Source organism: Lontra canadensis, unplaced genomic scaffold, assembly GCF_010015895.1.
Source record: "Lontra canadensis isolate GAN:19392208 unplaced genomic scaffold, GSC_riverotter_1.0 scaffold231, whole genome shotgun sequence".
NCBI classification, from domain to species: domain Eukaryota; kingdom Metazoa; phylum Chordata; class Mammalia; order Carnivora; family Mustelidae; genus Lontra; species Lontra canadensis.
The window spans coordinates 579,452-599,726 of record NW_022631225.1 but is presented as its reverse complement, the minus strand read 5'-3'; the positions used below and the strand labels follow the sequence as shown (position 1 = coordinate 599,726).

The following is a 20,275-nucleotide window of genomic DNA, read 5'->3' as shown; positions in this document are numbered from 1 at the left end:
ATTTTGATTCAACCCTTTTCTAAATGGGTCTTCAAACACATCCCAATATCCAGCCAGAGTAGTCACTGACAATGTCCACATCACAGACACCTGTTATCCCCACATGCCAGGTGTTTTGTTCCTGGGTATGAGAAAACCATAGGAACCCACCCACACTCACATAAATATAAATGTTCCTGGTTATTTCCTTCCTTCTGAGCAGTGATGTCAGCTGGCCTCCACCCAGGTCCACACACACCCTGGAGCCAGGGTGGACATTCACATCAATCTGTGCAGATCAAGGGCCCAGAGAACACCTTGTGAGTTTGAGACTCCCATGGACCTGGATGCTGTGGGTGTCTCCTCCCCTCTGCAATCCACGAGCTGGTCAGCCCACTCCTCCAGGCCCTAACAAAGATCAAGATGTGTCCTCATAACTGGATCTTCCAACTTCTCATGATCTTCAATCCCTCTATCAGGCAGGTAGTGTATTTATTTTTTTAATTCACATTAACAACATACAGGGAGCCAGGGAACAAGATATGCATCCACAGCTCTGTTAATGAAGATACGGAGAGAAGGGCTTTCCCAGACCACTGATCTAAATCACTGAGTGCAGTGATGAGGACACAGGTTAAAGGGGGTGACCTGCGCTTGTCACACAGATGTGAAGTGTCATTTCAGGACCAGAGAAGGTGTTACTTGTATAAATGTGTCACTGAGTGATGAGGGTTCACCCAGGATGCTCCCAGGGAGGTGATACTGATTGGAGCGAGGACAAAATCTGACAGATCTGTCATCCTATTCTGTCCTTTACACATGAACATACCTGGTTGTGAAGGTGTTTGGGGGAGTTAAATCCACTCATGATGAGTGAAGCAGCTCTGAATTACCAAATACAATGGAGTGACCCAGCTTTGACAAATTTCCACATGATTTGTAATTGGGGCTGCTGTTGTCAACTTGCACACCCAGCACTTGAACCACAAGAGAATAGAGGGGCTGGTGGAACAGAGAGGTTCCCTAACAATACGGAGCCCCGGGAATTATGGTGGGGTTTCATGAATGTCTACCATGCACAGGGCACTTCGTATTATATTGTTATGTTTTGTTCTTCCTGTAGATGATTACACCCTCTCTTTGTGAGGCCTATGCTGTGGAGTGTGCGACTCTCTTCCTGGGTCCACTGGAAAGCTGGGGCTGTCTGGGTAGCAGAAGTGAAATGTGTCTCTGCTGTAGCCACACGAGAGTTCAGATTCCTCCAGAGATCCTGTTTCTGTTCCCTGATCAGCACTGTGATCTCCTTGAGCTCCTCCATGTAGAATATACTTCCACTCTCCAGTACACTCCTCTGCTCTACTCAGGTGACAGTCGTTAATGTGGTGGAAGACTTGAGACCACAAGGACTCTGACTTGATGACGTAACCTTAGCCTCAGGTGCTCCCAGGAACCTGGGTCGGGGAAGGCCTTCATGTGTCACTGCTCCTCCTCCAACAGTGGACCAAGTCCATGTATTCTTGCCTGTCTCTAGGTACACAGTCATTCTCTTCCTCCTGGTTGTCCCCTCCACAGCGCCAGTGGTCACTGGCTGTCCCCAGATTTTGTTTCCCTACTTTTCCATGAAGACTAAGGCTTTTATTCCATGTGAAAAGTGTGTGTAGTCCTCAACAGAACTGAGATTGTGACGTCTGTTCCCCTTCCAGATCCTGTGGGACTCCACCTGTGACCCCAGGATGCTTCGTCTGAGGGCTTCTTCTGCAGGCAAAATCTTTATTTCTGTGGTTGACAAAGGATGCGTGGATCTCCATGCATTCCTGTCATCTACCTCCCATCCTGCCAGGACCACCAGGGTGTGGGGAGGCTTTTCATGATTTGTCCCCATCCTACAGGAATGCATGAGGACAGAATTTATTTTTTAGGCCTATATTTATTATTTTTAATAATCATTTTTTAAATTTTATTTTTAGCATAACAGTATTCATTGTTTTTGTACCACACCCAGTGTTCCATGCAATCCGTGCCCTCTCTAATACCCACCACCTGGTTCCCCCAACCTCCCACACCCCCACCTCTTCAAACACTTCAGATTGCTTTTCAGAGTCCATAGTCTCTCATTGTTCACCTCCCCTTCCAATTTCCCCCAACTCCCTTCTCCTAACTCCCCATGTCCTCCATGCTATTTGTTCTGCTCCACAAATAAGTGAAACCATATGATAATTGACTCTCTCTGCTTGACTTATTTCACTCAGCATAATCTCTTCCAGTCCTGTCCATGTTGCTACAAAAGTTGGGTATTCATCCTTTCTGATGGAGGCATAATACTCCATAGTGTATATGGACCACATCTTCCTTATCCATTCGTCCATTGAAGGGCATCTTGGTTCTTTCCACAGTTTGGCGACAGTGGCCATTGCTGCTATAAATATTGGGGTACAGATGGCCCTTCTTTTCACTACATCTGTATCTTTGGGGTAAATACCCAGTAGTGCAATTGCAGGGTTATAGGGAAGTTCTATTTTTAATTTCTTGAGGAATCTCCACACTGTTCTCCAAAGAGGCTGCACCAAGTTGCATTCACACCAACAGTGTAAGAGGGTTCCCCTTTCTCCACATCCCCTACAACATATGATGTTTCCTGTCTTGCTAATTTTGGCCATTCTAACTGGTGGAAGGTGATATATCAATGTGGTTTTAATTTGAATCTCCCTGATGGCTAGTGATGATGAACATTTTTTCATGTGTCTGATAGCCATTTGTATGTCTTCATTGGAGAAGTGTCTGTTCATATCTTCTGCCCATTTTTTGATATGATTATCTGTTTTGTGTGTGTTGAGTTTGAGGAGTTCTTTATAGATCCTGGATATCAACCTTTTGTCTGTACTGTCATTTGCAAATACCTTCTCCTATTCCGTGGGTTGCATCTTTGTTTTCTTGACTGTTTCCTTTGCTGTGAAGAAGTTTTTGATTTTGATGAAGTCCCTAAGTTTATTTTGGCTTTTGTTTCCTTTGCCTTTGGAGACAGATCTTGAAAGAAGTTTCTGTGGCTGATACCGAAGAGATTACTGCCTATGTTCTCTTCTAGGATTCTGATGGATTCCTGTCTCATGTTGAGGTCTTTTATCCATTTTGAGTTTATCTTTGTGTACGGTGTAAGAGAATGGTCGAGTTTCATTCTTCTACATATAGCTACCCAGTTTTCCCATCACCATTTATTGAAGAGACTGTCTTTTTACCACTGTATATTTTTTCCTGTTTCGTCGAAGATTAACTGGCCATAGAGTTGAGGGTCCATATCTGGGCTCTCTACTCTGTTTCACTGGTCTATGTGTCTGTTTTTTTTTTTTTTTACAGAACATTCCACCCTAAAACAACAGAATACTCATTCTTCTCAAGTGCATATGAAACCTTCTCAAGAATAAACCACCTACTGGGTGACAAATCAGGACTCAACCGATACCATAAGACTGATATTATTCCCTGCATATTCCCAGATCACAATGCTTTGAAACTGGAGCTCAATCTCAAGGAGAAGTTCAGAAGGAACTCAAACACCTGGAAGCTAAAGACCACCTTGCTTAAGAATGCTTGGATCAACCAGGAGATCAAAGAAGAACTGAAACAATTCATGGAAACCAATGAGAATGAAGACACTTCCATCCAAAACCTATGGGATTCAGCAAAGGCGGTCCTAAGGGGGAAATACATAGCCATCCAAGCCTCCCTCAAAAAAATTGAAAAATCCAGAACTCAGCAGTTGTCTCTACACCTTAAAGAACTGGAGAATCAACAACAAGTCAAACCAACTCCACACATTAGAAGGGAAATAATCAAGATTAGAGCTGAGATCAGTGAGGTAGAAACCAGAGGACAGGATTGATTTAATGATATGGTCCTGGAGAACCTCACACTATAACACCTTTAGCACACATAATGACAAGAAACTCATTAAATATTCTATCTAAACCTTGTGATTGTTTATTTTCATCAGGGATCTGCATTCACAATATGCCAAAATGCTCGTTCTTTCCCCTGTGAGTAGTTGCCAGTCCCGAGAATTTAAGTTTATTGTTTGTCTCGTGACCACAATTAGAAGGTATATTGTCACAAATTTGTTGATCTGAAGATTTTTCTATTTATTTCTTGAGTTCTTGGAGAAACTCCAATCTGAGTAGTGAGTTTTTTGAAGTACAAAAACGCTACATCAAAAAATAATGATGTACTGTATGGTAACTAAAATTAATTAATTAATTAATTAATAAGTGAATAAATAAACAAATAAATAAAAATACAGAAACATGGGAACAATCCCCAGTCCAATCATCAACTTGAAAGTTGACATATTGTGCTCTATGTCATATTTGGAAAGCTGCCCAACAGAAAAACCATAATAAATATGGGGTATTGTCAAATATTTGGCTCAGCAATTGAAGCCCTAGAAATAAAAGTACATTTAATACAATTACAAAATTATATACTCTAGAAAATTAAAGCTAGTGTAAGGTAACATGAAGATCAATAGTAATGTGGGGACAGAGGGAAGAAGGAATGAAGAAGGAAGAATTTCAAAGAAAATACAGGAAATTCTGTGGGAAATTGATTTGCTTCCTCTGCATACTATTGATTCTGACACCAGTTTTTCTCATATTTCACTCTCTGCCTGTGTGCAGTTCATCCTGCATCAAGCACACTCATCAAAACGATTATAAATAATCCCAGAGATGCCTTGGGTTGAACACAGTGACAGTGAAACCATAGAGACTTGAAAGAACACCTGAATGCGCCCTGATCCTGTATTTCAGATAAATTCTAGAACAAAGTCATCTTGTCCTCACTACAGGCAGGATCCCACATTCCCCATGAGCCAGTGCACTCCGTCCTGAAGGGGACTCAGGGTGGGTATTAGGTCCTATGGGAGGAGAACAGGTCCAAATCCCGGGGCTCATTCTCACCCAGAGTTTTCTTGGACAACTCACAAACCCTCCACAATTCTGGGTGTAGGTTCATGTCACTTTAAGGGGAAACATGATACCTACATCCCAATATGTGTGACTATGTGAAATCAAACTGGTAAATGGAAACCAAGCAGGTACTCTGAAAATCATATAATTAAACTTCATCTTTTCCCAAATGCTGTCAGTATCACCAAATCAAAGGCAGTCACACCTGCTCTGGTTACTGTCCTCTCTGTCAGGATAGATACCATGCTGGCTACATAGTCAATGGACATGCTAATAGGGTTCATCTTCTGCTGATTAAACCAGCCCAGCCCTGAGCCTGGAGTTGGGATGAGAACCCCAATATTGGGATTCCCAGGTTTTCCATTCAGTGCTCAGGAGAAAATACAGACAACTCATGATGGAGTTTATTCTTGGCTGGGTTTTCTATGTTACTCTTTTAAATGGTAATTTACAGAGAACAAGAGACATTGAATAAGAAAGTGGATATAAGTAAAACCAACCAAACAAACAAACAACAACAACAACAAAAACAGTAAGTGAAGGACAATTTCCTGACCAGGATGTCTTGTGTCTGCAGGTGTCCCGTGAGAGGTGCAGCTTGTGGATATCGCAGAGACCTGGAGAAGACCAGGGGTCCTTGAGACTCTCCTGTGCAGCCTCTGGATTCACTTTCAGTGACTATGGCATGAGTTGGGTCTGCCAGGCTCCTGGGAAGAGACTGCAGTGGGTCCCAGCCATTATGAATGGTGATAGTTACATATACTATGAAGACACTGGGAAGAGCAATTCGCTATCTCCTGAGACAATGGCAAGGACATGCTGATTTTGCAGATTAACAGCCTGAGAGCTGAGGACACCACTGTGTGTTACTTTATGTGTGTACACAGTGTGTACACACTTGGTGTAAGCCCAGACACAAACGTTCCTGCAGGGACACAGGAGTAGCTGGGCTGCAGGGGTGCTCATAGCCCCAGGAGGCCCTTTGGTCACCAGAGGGAGCTCAGGTCCCCAACAGGTGCTCATGTCACCTGGAGTCACTCAGAACACCAGGGGGCTCTCGGGGCACCAGGGAGAGCTTAGGAGAGAAGGATCAGACAGTTCAGTACTCTTGAGGTGCTAAGGACACCATGGGGTGTTCATATCAGCACAGTGCACTCAAGAACCACATGCTGTTCTTCCAACCCATGAGCATGGAACATTTTTCCGTTTATTTGTGTCTTCCTCAATTTGTTTCATGAGTACTTTATAGTTTTCTGAGTACAGATTCTTTGTCTCTTTGGTTAGGTTTATTCCTAGGTACCTCATGGTTTTGGGTGCAATTGTAAATGGGATTGACTCCTTAATTTCTCTTTCTTCTGTCTTGTTGTTGGTGTAAAGAAATGCAACTGATTTCTGTACATTGACTTTATATCCTGACACTTTACTGAATTCCTGTACAAGTTCTAGCAGTTTTGGAGTGGAACCTTTTGGGTTTTCCACATATAGTATCATATCATCTGCAAAGAGTGATAGTTTGACTTCTTCTTTACCGATTTGGATGCCTTTAATTTCTTTTTTGTTGTCTGATTGCTGAGGCTAGGACTTCTAGTACTATGTTGAAAAGCAGTGGTGATAATGGACATCCCTGCCATGTTCCTGACCTTAGCAGAAAAGATTTCAGATTTTCTCCATTGAGAATGATATTTGCAGTGGGTTTTTCATAGGTGGATTTGATAATTATTGAAGAGACTGTCTTTTTTTCACTGGATATTTTTTCCTGTTTTGTCGAAGATTAACTGACCATAGAGTTGAGGGTCCATGTCTGGGCTCTCTACTCTGTTCCACTGCTCTATGTGTCTGTTTCTATGCCAGTACCATGCTGTCTTGGTGATCACAGCTATGTAGTAAAGCTTGACATCAGCTAACGTAATGCCCCCACTTTTATTTTTGTTTTTCAACATTTCCTAAGCAATTCGGAGTCTCTTCTGGTTCCATACAAATTTCTGGATTATTTGCTCCTACTCTTTGAAAAATACCAGTGGAATTTTGATTGGAATGGCATTAAAAGTATAGATTGCTCTAGGCAGTATAGACATTTTAACAATATTTATTCTTCCTATCCAAGAGCATGGAATGGGCTTCCATCTTTTTGTGTCTTCTTCAATTTCTTTCACCAGTGTTCTGTAGTTCCTCGAGTGTTATACTAAATGGAATTGATTCTCTAATTTCCCTTTCTATATTTTCATTGTCAGTGTAAAAGAAAGCCACAGATTTCTGTACATTGACTTTGTGTCCTGCCACGTTGCTGAATTGCTGTACGAGTTATAGTAGTTTGGGGGTGGAGTGTTTTGGGTTTTCCATATAAAGAATCATGTCATCTGTGAAGAGAGAGAGTTTGACTTCTTCACTGCCAATTTGGATACATTTTATTTCTCTTTGTTGTCTGATTGCTGTTGCTAGGACTACTTATACTATGTTGAACAAGAGTGGTGAGAGTAGGCATCCTTGTCGTGTTCCTGATCTCAACGGGAAGGCTGCAAGCTTTTTCCCATTGAGGATGATATTTGCTGTAGGTCTTTCTTAGATAGATTTATAAAGTTCAGGAATGTTCCTTCTATCCCTATCCTTTGAAGCGTTTTAATCAGGAATGGATGCTGGATTTTGTCAAATGTTTTTTCTGCATCAATTGAGAGGACCATGTGGTTCTTCTCTCTTCTCTTATTGATTCGTTCTATCACATTGATTGATTTGAGAATGTTGAACCATCCTTGTAGCCCAGGAATGAATCCCACCTGGTCATGGTGGGTAATCTTTTTAATGTGCTGTTAGATCCTGTTTGCTAGGATCTTGTTGAGAATCTTAGCATCCATATTCATCAGTGATATTGGTCTGAAATTCTCCTTTTTGGTAGGGTCTTTGCCTGGTTTGGGGATCAAGGTAATGCTGGCTTCAAAGAAAGAGTCTGGAAGTTTTCCTTCTGCTTCAATTTTTTTGAAACAGCTTCAGGAGAATGGGTGTTATTTCTTCTTTGAGAGTTTGGTAGAATTTCCCAGGGAATCTGTCAGGTCGCGGGCTCTTGTTTTTTGGGAGGTTTTTGATCACTGCTTCAATCTCATTACTAGATATCAGTCTATTCAGGTTGTCCATTTCTTCCTGGTTCAATTTTGGGAGTTTATAGTTTTCCAGGAATGCATCCATTTCATCTACGTTGCTTAGCTTATTGGCATATAACTGTTGATAATAACTTCTGATGATTGTTTCTACTTCCTTGGTGTTAGTTGTGATCTCTCCCTTTTCATTCATAATTTTATGAATTTGAGCTTTCTCTCTTTTCTTTTGGATTAGTGTGGCCAATGGTTTATCGATCTTATTGATTCTTTCAAAAATACAGCTTCTAGTTTCATTGATACATTCTACTGTATCTCTGGTTTTTACCTGATTGATCTAAGCACTAATTTTGATTATTTCCCTTCTTATGTGTGGAGTTGGTTTGATTTGTTGTTGATTCTCCAGTTCTTTAAGGTGTAGAGACAGCTGCTGAGTTCTGGATTTTTCAATTTTTTTTGAGGGAGGCTTGGATGGCTATGTATTTCCCCCTTAGGACCACCTTTGCTGAATCCCATAGGTTTTGGACTGAAGTGTCTTCATTCTCATTGGTTTCCATGAATTGTTTCAGTTCTTCTTTGATCTCCTGGTTGATCCAAGCATTCTTAAGCAAGGTGGTCTTTAGCTTCCAGGTGTTTGAGTTCCTTCCAAACTTTTCCTTGAGATTTAGCTCCAGTTTCAAAGCATTGTGATCTGGGAATATGCAGGGAATAATCTCAGTCTTTTGGTATTGGTTGAGTCCCGATTTGTGACCCAGTATGTGGTCTATTCTTGAAAAGGTTCCATGTGCACTTGAAAAGAATGAGTATTCTGTTGTTTTAGGGTGGAATGTTCGGTATATATCTATGAGGTCCATCTGGTCCAATGTGTCATTCAATGCTATTGTTTCTTTATTGATTTTCTGCTTTGATGATCTGTCTATTTCTGAGAGAGGTGTGTTAAGATCTCCTACTATTAATGTATTCATATCAATATGACTCTTTATCTTGATTAACAATTTTCTTATGTAATTGGCTGCTCCTGTATTGGGGGCATAGATATTTTCAATTGTTAGATCATCTTGGTGGATAGTGCCTTTAAGAATGATGTAGTGTCCTTCTGTAACTCTGACTACAGTCTTTAGTTTAAAATCTAATTCATCTGATATGAGAATCACTACCCCAGCCTTCTTTTGAGGCCCATTGGCATGAAAATGCTTCCCCTTCCCTTCACTTTCAGTCTGGGTGTATCTTTAGGTTCAAAATGGGTCTCTCGTGGACAACATATGGGTGGGTCCTGTCTTTTTATCCAATCTGCAACCCTGTTTTGTTTGATGGGCGCATTTAGGCCATACACATTGAAAGTGATTATTGATAGGTATGTTTTTATTGACATCATGTTACCTTTGAAGTCTTTCTTTCTGTAGATTGTCTCTATATTTCTGTTCAATGCTATTCTTAGGATTTTTCCTCTTTTATAGAACCCTCCTTAAGATTTCCCGCAGTGTCGGATTGGTGGTTGCATAGTCTTTTAAGCCTTGCGGGTCTTGGAAACTCTTTATCTCTCCATCCATTTTGAATGTCAGTATTGCTGGATCAAGTATTCTTGGTTGCATGTTCTTCTCATTTAGTGCCCTGAATATATCTTGCCAGCCCTTTCTGGCTTTCCAGTTCTCTGTGGACAGGTCTGACGTTATTCTGAGGGCCTTTCCTCTTTAAGCAAGGAGCCTCTTTGTCCTAGCAGCTTTCAAGAGATTATATCTACAGTTATGATTCCTCAATTTGACTATCAGGTGCCTTGATGTTTTTCTGGAATCTATAATCTTGGGTGGAAACCGTTCAGCCTCTCTTACATGAATGTTGGTTCCATTCGTGAGATTGGGAAAATTTTCATGAAGAACTTTTTCCACTATATCTTCTAGACTTCTTTTTTTTCCCCTCCCCATCAGGGATTCCAATAATTCTGACGTTGGAACATTTCATGGCATCATTTATTTCCCAGATTCTGTTTCCGTGGCTTCTAAGCTGTTTGTTCTAGGCTTACTCCTGATCCTTTCTCTATCTGTTTGTCCTCCAGATCACTAATTCTATCTTCTGTCTTAGTTACCTTAGCTTTGAGAGAATTTAGATTAGATTGGAACTCATTGAGAGCATTGTGAAGTTCATTTCTGGTAGCTTTCAGCTCTGCCCTAACATTGTGAACATCATCTCTGGTCACTCTCATTTCCACCCTAATCAATTCCGTTTGGTCATCCATGGCTTTCTCCAACCTTGCTATTGCCTGAATAATTGTTAGCCTGAATTCCCTTTCCGACATATTGTCTATGTTGATAGCCGTTAGCTCTGTTGCAGAAAGCCCATCCTCTGTATTTTTCTTCTGTTCTGCATTCCTCCTCTTAGTCATTTTGGTGAGAGATTGCTGAACGGATGTAGCTGGATATATTGACCGTGGTGCAGTCAAGGTGCACCCTGGAACACTTCTGAGCAATCAGGGTTCCCCACCCAAACAAGAGAAAAAAGAAAAGAAAAAGAAAAGAGAGAGAGAGAGAGAGAGAGGAAAGAAAGGGAAGATAAAAGAGAAGGTTCAGCCCAAATGGGCCCCAAGGTAAGATTTATGAAGTATACAAACAAAAACAAGCAAACAAAAAGACTGATAAAGGTATATGACAAGAGAAAAAAATATGTATATAAGCAAATATAGGAAGAAACTCGTCATAAAGAACCCCAAGTGTAAGATTTATGTACTATCAGGACAAACAGAAAAACACATAAACACTGGTGGAAGAAAAAGATGGGAGAGTGGTTATAAATTCTCAGTGTGGATGAGGAACGTTGTTTTCATTCTTCCTGGATGTATCTTAATATCTTTGTTAAAGGACTCAACTTTCCGAAGATAAAGGGGGATTAAAAATTGGTTTACCTATAGGGGTAGCATTGATTGTGGAAAGGGGATTACCTTGAAGTTTAACTCTATATGAATATTAGAAAATAAAAAAAAGGAATAAACTAGACTAAACTAAACTAAAATTTAAAAAAAGGAATTTAGAAAATAGAAATGCAAAAGAAAAACACAGGTGTATGTATCAATAATTTCAGGTTAGAAGGTTATTATGGAATTTGATGTACTGGACAGCTCGCTGTGATGGTAAATAGGTTAAAAATTATGTATATAAAAATGAGCCAGAATATTGGGAACGAATTAAAAATAAAAGTCGTCCTATGAGGTAGTGGTGGCTGTTCCCTTGTTGTCTTTTTTTTTTTTTTCTTTCTTGGTTGGTTTTCTGGGGGAGGGGCCTGCCACGTGGGTTTTCAGTCAATGATGTTCTCTGAGTTAAGTCCTCCTGCCCCCTTCAAGGGGGTGGGCTCTGAGGAAACTGGTTTCTTCAGACTTTTGTTCTCTGGAGGTTTTTATGTTTGTTCACTTTTTTTTTCTCTTGCCTTGTCCGCTTTTGATGGTTTTTGTAGGTTTAGAGGAAAGCAAACTGCAACCTGACCTCCCTCTCAGAGAGAAGACTCAGTCTGGCTGCAGGGCCCAAATAAATTCCCCCTTGGCCACTGGCAGAACAGGTTCTGAATCGCGGTCCCTGGGGACACAGGATATTTTGCTTGTACCCAAAACCAAGGCAGTGGCAGCTGTCTGGGCAGCTCCAGACTGCCAGAGAGGTTCCAAGCAGCGATAGCACACTGAGATTTTCCCGCTGGCCCAGACTGGGAGTGCCTGGTCTTTCTGGGTCCAAGAGCACCGGGTTGGCACCTGTGCGCACCTCTCTCAGGGTAGGGCGCAGGGCGCGACTCAAACTCTGATAACAGGGCATGGCACTCCTGTGGGGACTGCAAAAAGGCTGTGCTTCTGCTGGCTGGTGAGGCTCCCAGCCCCTCACAGGAGCAGAACCCCAGGTGCTCTCAGGCATGCTGGTGGCTCAGGGACCAAGACTTGTTTGCTCCACAGCACTCTCTCTGGCTCTGCACCAGGGGTGGCTGTCCTGGGTCTGGGGACTTAAGCCCCTGTCCCTAACCACCTTGATTCCCACAACCCCCCCTCCGTGATCCTTCACTCTTTTTGAGTGCTTTCTACCTACTTCAAGTTAATGCTGGTCCCCAGATGCAGGGCACTCTCGTATTGGGATATTACCTTCCAATGGGTTGCCTCTAGTGGCTCCCTCCCCCTTTTGTTTATCTTCTGATATCAATCTGATGTTCCCACTCCGCTTTACCTGCCCACTGGCGTCTTCTGCTCCTGTAGAGATCCAGATGTGTGTAATTCTGATCTCAGGCTGATTTCGTGGGTGATCGGAGTTCTTTGGAAGGTAATCAGCTCACTTTAGGGTACAGGTTGAAAGGGCACCTCCTCCTACTTCCCCGCTGTCTTGTCCCCCTCGACCCATTCATTTTTTAGAAAGATGTTGTTTAGTCTCCATGTATTTGGGTTTTTTTCCAAATTTCCTCTTGTGATTGAGTTCTATCTTCAGAGCATTGTGGTCTGAAACTTTTCAGGGAAAGATCTCAATCTTTTGATACTGGTTAAGACCAGATTTATGACCCAGGATGTGGTATATTCTGGAGAATATTCCCTGTGCACTAGAGAATGTGTATTCTGTTATTTTGGGATGGAATGTTCTGAATATATCTATGTTACCTAAAGCAATCTACACATTTAATGCAATCCTTATCAAAATCCCATCCTTTTTTTTTTTTTCAAAGAAATAGAACAAATAATCCTAAAATTTATATGGAATCAGAAAAGACCTGGAATAGCCATAGGAATATTGAAAAAGAAAGCCAGAGTTGGTGGCATCACAATTCCAGACTTCAAGCTCTATTACAAAGCTGTCATCATCAAGACAGTATGGTACTGACACAAAAACAGACACATAGATCAATGGAACAGAATAAAGAGCCCAGAAATAGACCCTCAACTCTATGGTCAACTAATCTTTGACAAAGCAGGAAAGAATGTCCAATGGAAAAAAGACAGCCTCTTCAATAGTCGGTGCTGGGAAAATTGGACAGCCACATGCAGAAAATGAAATTGGACCATTTCCTTACACCACACACGAAAATAGACTCAAAACGGATGAAGGACCTCAATGTGAGAAAGGAATCCATCAAAACCCTTGAGGAGAACACAGGCAAGCAACCTCTTTGACCTCAGCTGCAGCAACTTCTTCCTAGGAACGTTGCCAAAGGCAACAGAAGCAAGGGCACAAATGAACTATTGGGATTTCATCAAGATCAAAAGCTTTTGCACAGCAAAGGAAACAGTTAAGAAAACCGAAAGACAGCTGACAGAATGGGAGAAGACATTTGCAAATGACATATCAGATAAAGGGCTAGTGCCCAAAATCTATAAAAAGCTTAGCAAACTCAACACCCAAAGAACAAATAATCCAATCAAGAAATGGGCAGAGGACATGAACAGACATTTCTGCAAAGAAGACCTCCAGATGGCCAACAGACACATGAAAAAGTGCTCCACATCACTTGGCATCAGGGGAATACAAATCAAAACCAATGAGATGCCACCTCACACCAGTCAGAATGGCTAAAATTAACAAGTCAAGAAATGACAGATGCTGGTGAGGATGCGGAGAAAGGGGAACCCTCCTACACTGTTGGTGGGAATGCAAGCTGGTGCAACCACTCTGGAAAACAGCATGGACGTTCCTCAAAAAAACTGAAAATAGAGCTACCCTATGACTCAGCGATTGCATTACTATGTATATACCCTAAAGATACAAACATGGTGATCCGAAGGGGCACGTGCACCTGAATCTTTATAGCAGCAATGTCCACAATAGCCAAACTATGGAGAGAACCTAGATGTCCATCAACAGGTGAATGGATAAAGAAGAAGTGATATATATACACAATGGAATACTAATCAGCCATCAAAAGAAATGAAATCTTGCCATTTGCAACGACGTGGATGGAACTAGTGAAATAAGTCAATCAGAGAAAGAAAACTATCATATGAGCTCCCTGATATGAAGCGGAGATGCAAAATGGGAGGTTTGGGGGTAGGAAAAGAGAAAATGAAAGAATATGGGATCAGGAGGGAGACAAAACATAAAAGGCTCAATCTCAAAAAAACAGACTGAGGGTTGCTGGGGGTAGGGGTGTCAGGAGAGGGTGGTGGGGATATGGACATTGGGGAGGGTATGTGCTATGGTGAGTGCTGTGAAATGTGTAAACCTGGCGATTCACAGAGCTATACTCTTGGGGGTAAAAATACATTATATGTTTATATATATATATTTTTTTAATAAAAAAAGATCCACATGCTGGGAAAATTGAACTGCTAAGTACAGAAGAATAAAACTCGATGATTCTCTTAATCCATACACAAAGGTAAACTCGAAATGGATAAAAGGCCTCAATTTGATGCAGGAATGTATCAAAATTCTAGAAGAGAACATAGGCAGTAACCTCTTTGACATCGGCCACAGCAACTTCTTTCAAGACATGACTCCAAATGCAAAAGAAACAAAAGCAAAAATGAACTTTTGGGACTTCATCATCATAAAAAGCTTCTGCACAGCAAAGGGAGCAGTCAACAAGACAAAGAGGCAACCCATGGAATGGGAGAAGATATTTGCAAATGTCAGTACAGACAAAGGGCTGATATCCAAGATCTATAGAGAACTCCTCAAATCCAACACAGACAAAACAGATAATCATGTCCAAAAGTGGGCAGAAGACATGAGCGGACTCTTCTCCAAAGAAGACATACAAATGGCTAACACACAAATGAAAAAGTGTTCATAATCTTAGCCATCTGGGAGATTCAAATCAAAAGCACATGGAGATATGAACTTACACCATTTGGAATGGTCAAAATTAACAAGAGAGTAAACAACAATTTTATGAACTTATTATGAGCATCTACATATTAAGTTAGCACAATCTGGAAGAAATGAGTGCATTTCTGGACACTTATAAATAACCAAAACTGAAACAGGAATCAATAGAAAATCTAAACACTCCGATAACCACCAAGGAAATCGAAGCAGTAATCAAAATCCTCCTAATAAAGAAGAATCCAGGGTGACATGATTTTCCAGGGGATTCCTAGATCTACTTGTATTTTCATTATATTCTCCTGTTTGAAGTTGAGTTTTCTTTTTTTTTCTTTTTAATTTTATTTTTTTATAAACATATAATATATATCCCCCCCAGGGGTACAGGTCTGTGAATCGCCAGGTTTACACACTTCACCTCACTCACCATAGCACATACCCTCCCCAATGTCCATAACCCCACCCCCCCTCTCCCAACCCCCCTCCCCCCCAGCAACCCTCAGTTTGTTTTGTGAGATTAAGAGTCACTTATGGTTTATCTCCCTCCCAATCCCATCTTGTGAAGTTGAGTTTTCGAAGGCAGTTACATAATTAACAAAAACAACAAGAAATAGAAACTCCTACATTGATGCAAATTTGTTCTTCTTCAGCCTCTTCAGGTCAGTTGTTGTGGAAAGCACATAAATAAGATATTCTCTGAGCTCCATATCTACATTGACAGGGCGAGAAGCAACTATATTGTAGTATCAGAAACTGGAAAGAGGGGCACCTGGGTGGCTCAGTGGGTTAAAGCCTCTGACTTCGGCTCAGATCATGATCCCAGGGTCCTGGGATCGAGCCCCGCATCAGGCTCTCTGCTTGGCATGGAGCCTTCTTCCCTTCCTCTGTCTCTGCCTGCCTCTCTGCCTACTTCTGATCTCTGTCTGTCAAATAAATAAATAAAATCTTGAAAAAAAAAGAAACTGGAAAAAAATCCCTACCCCAACCAACCACTTAAAAAATAGAATTATGCTATATTCACTTTTTGAAAAACTGCCAAATATTAAAATAAATGATTCTTCCTGCTACAGAAATCAACATCGTTGAATTTTCAAGGATTTGTGCAGAGCAAAAAAAAAAAAAAAAGTACTATAAATAAAATTACATACAATATAAATTCTTCAAAAATTAAAACTAGACTAAGCCACATGTGGAAAACACATAGTTATGTGAGAACAGGATGAAGAAGGGAAGAGGAAGAAGGAATTCCAGAGAAAATACAAGAATTTTTATGGAGAATTGATTTGTTCACTCTGCATAATGCTGTTTCAGACACCAATATTTATCCTATCACACATTCTGCATGTGGCAGTTAATTCTGTGTCAAGCACACTCATCAAAATTGTTACAAATACTCACAGAGATGACTCAGAAGGAACATACAGATATTAAAACGTGAGAAAATTCACCTGTATGCACTCTGATTCTCTCTATATTTTAGGGAAACTCGAGAGCAGGTAAAATCATCCTGTCCCCATTACAGGAGGGGTTCCACATTCCTCACCAGCCTACGCACTCTGTCCTCCAGGTGTTTCAGGGGACAGTGTGTCCTGTGGGGATGAGCACAGGGCCACCAACTGAGGCTCATTCTCAACACCTGGGTGCTCTAGGACACCTCACAAAACTCTCTAAAATTCTAAGTGTAGTTTTACATTTTATTATGGAATAACACGACACCTATCCCACAACATTTGTGTCAATATTTAAAAAGAAATTACCACGTGGAGGCCAAGTATATACTCTGGAAAGTTATATAATGAAAAATCATATTTTCCTCAAAAGTGTTTAATACCACCAAAACAAAGGCAGCCACATCTCTTCTAGTCGTTGCCCTGTATGGTCACATAGATTCCAAGATGAATATATAATCAGAGAACGTGCGAATAGGGCCCTCCCTCTGCTGATTAAAACAGCCCAGCCCTGACTCTGCAGCTGGGAGAGGAGCCCCAGCCTAGGATTTCCAGGCATTCCAATCAGTAATCAAGACAGAACACACACAACTCAAAATGGAGATTGCACTTGGCTGGGTATTCCTTTTTGCTCTTTTAAAATGTAATTCATTGTGAGTAAGAGATGTTGAGGATGTGAGTGGATATGAGTGAAAGAAATATGGCAGTGTGACAGTTTCCTGACTGAGATGTCTTGTGTCTGCAGGTGTCCACTATGAGGTGCAGCTGGTGGGGTCTGGGGGAGACCTAGTGAAGCCTTGGGGGTCCCTGAGACTCTCCTGTGCAGCCTCTGGATTCACCTTCAGTAGCAATGACATGAGCTGGGTCTGCCAGGCTCCAGGGAAGGGGCTGCAGTGGGTCGCAGGTATTAGCTATGATGGAAGTAGCACATGCTACTCAGACTCTGTAAAGGGCTGATTCACCATCTCCAGAGAAAACAGCAAGAACACACTGTATCTGCAGATGAACAGCCTGAGAGCCGAGGACACGGCCGTGTATTACTGTGCAAAAGACACAGTGAGGGGACCTCAGTGTAAGCCTAGACAGAAACCTCACTGTAGGAAGGGATCAGGACCACCAGGGGGTGCACACTAATCACCAGTTCTGTCTTTAAGTACCAGGAGCAGATGCAGATGAAGGTTATGGGCACGTTTCCTGTCAGGATCTAGCGATTCCTCTCCAGAGAACACTTTTCCTCAGGGACCCTTTGTGCACACATGATTCTGTGTTTACCTCTTCACTCTCTGACTTTGAAAATTTGTTCTATTGGGAAAACAATTATACTAAAAAGCACAAAATACAGTCACTCATGTTGTTTACTCCTTTCCCTAAATATCAATGAATCACAAATAAACTGGGGCTCATCAAGTGAACATTTATAGGAATCCCAGCTGCTCTCACTGTGCATCATAAGTCCACCCTGCTCAACGTGCAAACTCGCTAGAAGCAGCATAAAGTGCATCCTGGACAGGAGACCACCAGAGGCATCAACAATCCAAAGCAAAAGAAGAAAATGTCTTGGTGGAGAGGTCACTGTCTTAAGCCATGCTTACATCATCAATGTTAATGACAACATGGGAAAGTAGTGGAACCCCCTCCAGGTGTAGTGTTTTTGTGGAATATGAACATTACACACACACACACGAGTATAAAACTTGTATCACTTTCCACTAATTTCTCTGCAGCTAAGGTGGTCCTAAGACAGAAATACACAGCATACAGGAAGACTTCAAGAAGCAGAAAAATCTGAAAGAGACCACCTAACGTTACACCTGAAGGAGCTAGAGAACCTTGCATGACTAAAGCCTGAATACAGCAGAAGGAAGGAAATAGTAAAGACTAGAGCAGAAATTTATAATATAAAACTCAAAAACAACAGAACAGAACAAAAAAACCAAAGTCTGCTTCTTTGGAAAAATAAAATAAAATAAAAGTGAGAAACCTCTGCCTAGATTTATCAAAAAAGAAAAGAGAAAGCCCCAAATAAATAATATCAGAAATCAATATGTTTTTCTGGGGAACAAACAGGATTTCAGAGGGGTGGGGGTGGGAAGATGGAGTAAATCAGTGAAGGCCATAAGGAGGACATGTGTTAGGATAAGCAGTGGGTGTTATAAGCAAATAATGTATTGTTGACCACTACATCAAAAACTAATGGCATGGTTTCACTTATTTGTGGAGAAGAAGGAAAAACACGGAGCACATTAGGAGAAGGAAGTTGGGAGAAATTGGAGGAGGAGATGAACCACTAGAAACTGCAGATTCTTAGAAACACACTGAGGGCTTTGGATGGGAGGTGGGTGGGGGGTTGGGTGAGCCTGGTGGTGGGTATTAAGGAGGTCATGGATTGCATGAACAGTGAGTGTGGTGCATAAGCAATGAATCTTGGAACACTGAAAAAATAAAGTTTAAAAAATACTAACAATATACTTTATGCTGGCTAACTGAACGCAATTTTACAAAAGGAGTTTCCACATATAGTCTTGTGAGAAAAAATAATTAATGTAGAATTCTAGGAGGAAAAGTCTCCAATCCAAATTCTGAAATTATACTCAAAATTTTGTGTTTAAACTAGGAGTGGCTGGGAGAGGGTGGTAACTGGCCAATGAGCATTAAGGAGGGCACTTGATGGAATGAGCACTAGCTGTTATATGTAACTGATGAATCACTAAATTCCACTTCTGAAACCAACAATGTACTATGTGTTAACACAAATTGAATTTAAATAGAAATTTCAAAACACAATAAAGGAAATAAATCAATCGGATGCACTATGTCTTTCAAAGTCCTTGCTTCAAAAGTGACATATAGATCAATGGAACAGAGTATAAGAGCCTAGACATGGACCCTCAACTCTATGGTCAAATAATCTTTGACAAATAAGGAAAAAATATACAGTGGAAAAAAGACAGTCTCTTCAATAAATGGTGCTGGGAAAATTTGACAGCTATATGTAGAAGAATGAAACTTGACCATTCTCTTACACCATACACAAAGATAAACTCAAAGTGGATGAAACATCTCAATGTGTGACAGGAAGCCATCAATGTTCTAGAGGAGAACATGGGCAGTAACCTCTTTAACATCAGCCACAGCAACTTCTTTCAAAATATGTCTCCAAAGGCATACGAAACAAAAGCAAAAATGAACTTTTGGGACTTCATCAAGATCAAAAGCTTCTGCACAGCAAAGGAAAATGGGAACAAAACAAAGAAGCAACCCACAGAATGGGAGAAGATATTCACAAATGACAGTACAGACAAAGGGCTGATATCCAGGATCTAGAAAGAACTTCTCAAACTCAAGCACACAAAACAGATAACCATGTCAAAAAATGGGCAGAAGACATGAACAGACACTTCTCCAAAGAAGACATACAAATAGCTAACAGACACATGAAAAAATGTTCATCATCAGTAGCCATCAGGGAGATTCAAATCAAAACCACATTGAGGGTGACATGGTGGAGAAGTAGGAGGTGCTATTTCAACAGGCCCCCTAAAGTGAGCTGATTATCTACCAAAGAACTCCGATCACCCATGAAATCAGCCTGAGATTAGAATTATACACTTCTGGATCTCTACAGGAGCAGAAGACCAGTGGACAGGTAAAACAGAGTGGGAACATCAGACTGATATCAGAAGATAAACAAAAGGGGGAGGGAGCCACCAGAAGTGACCCACTGGAAAGTAATACCCCAATACGAGAGTGCCCTGTGATTGGGGACCAGCATTAACTTGGAATCTCATTGAGAGCATGCAAAAAGAGCAAAATATCTTAAGGGGAAATTGGTGGAATCAGGCGGTTAGGGACAGGGGCTTAAACCCATGGACGCAGGACCACTACCCCTGGTGCTGAGCCAGAGAGAGTGCAGCGAAGAAGCCAGATCTTGGTCCCGGAGCTGCTGGCTCACGTGAGAGCGTCTGGGTGGTGGTGCCCATGAGAGAGACTGGTGTGGATGCCAGCTGGTGCTCTCTAGAATCACAACCTTC

The 20,275-nt window shown here is 41.3% G+C and overlaps 1 gene segment (V, D, J or C); it reads left to right on the top strand.

The window, feature by feature from the left end:
- Positions 1 to 17,293, top strand: part of LOC116862300 — a 36,209-nt gene extending 18,916 nt beyond the window's left edge. Inside the window, 1 exon segment of the V gene segment in view lies at positions 16,990 to 17,293. Coding sequence covers positions 16,990 to 17,201 — 212 coding nt within the window.
- The last annotated feature ends 2,982 nt before the right edge of the window (positions 17,294 to 20,275 follow it).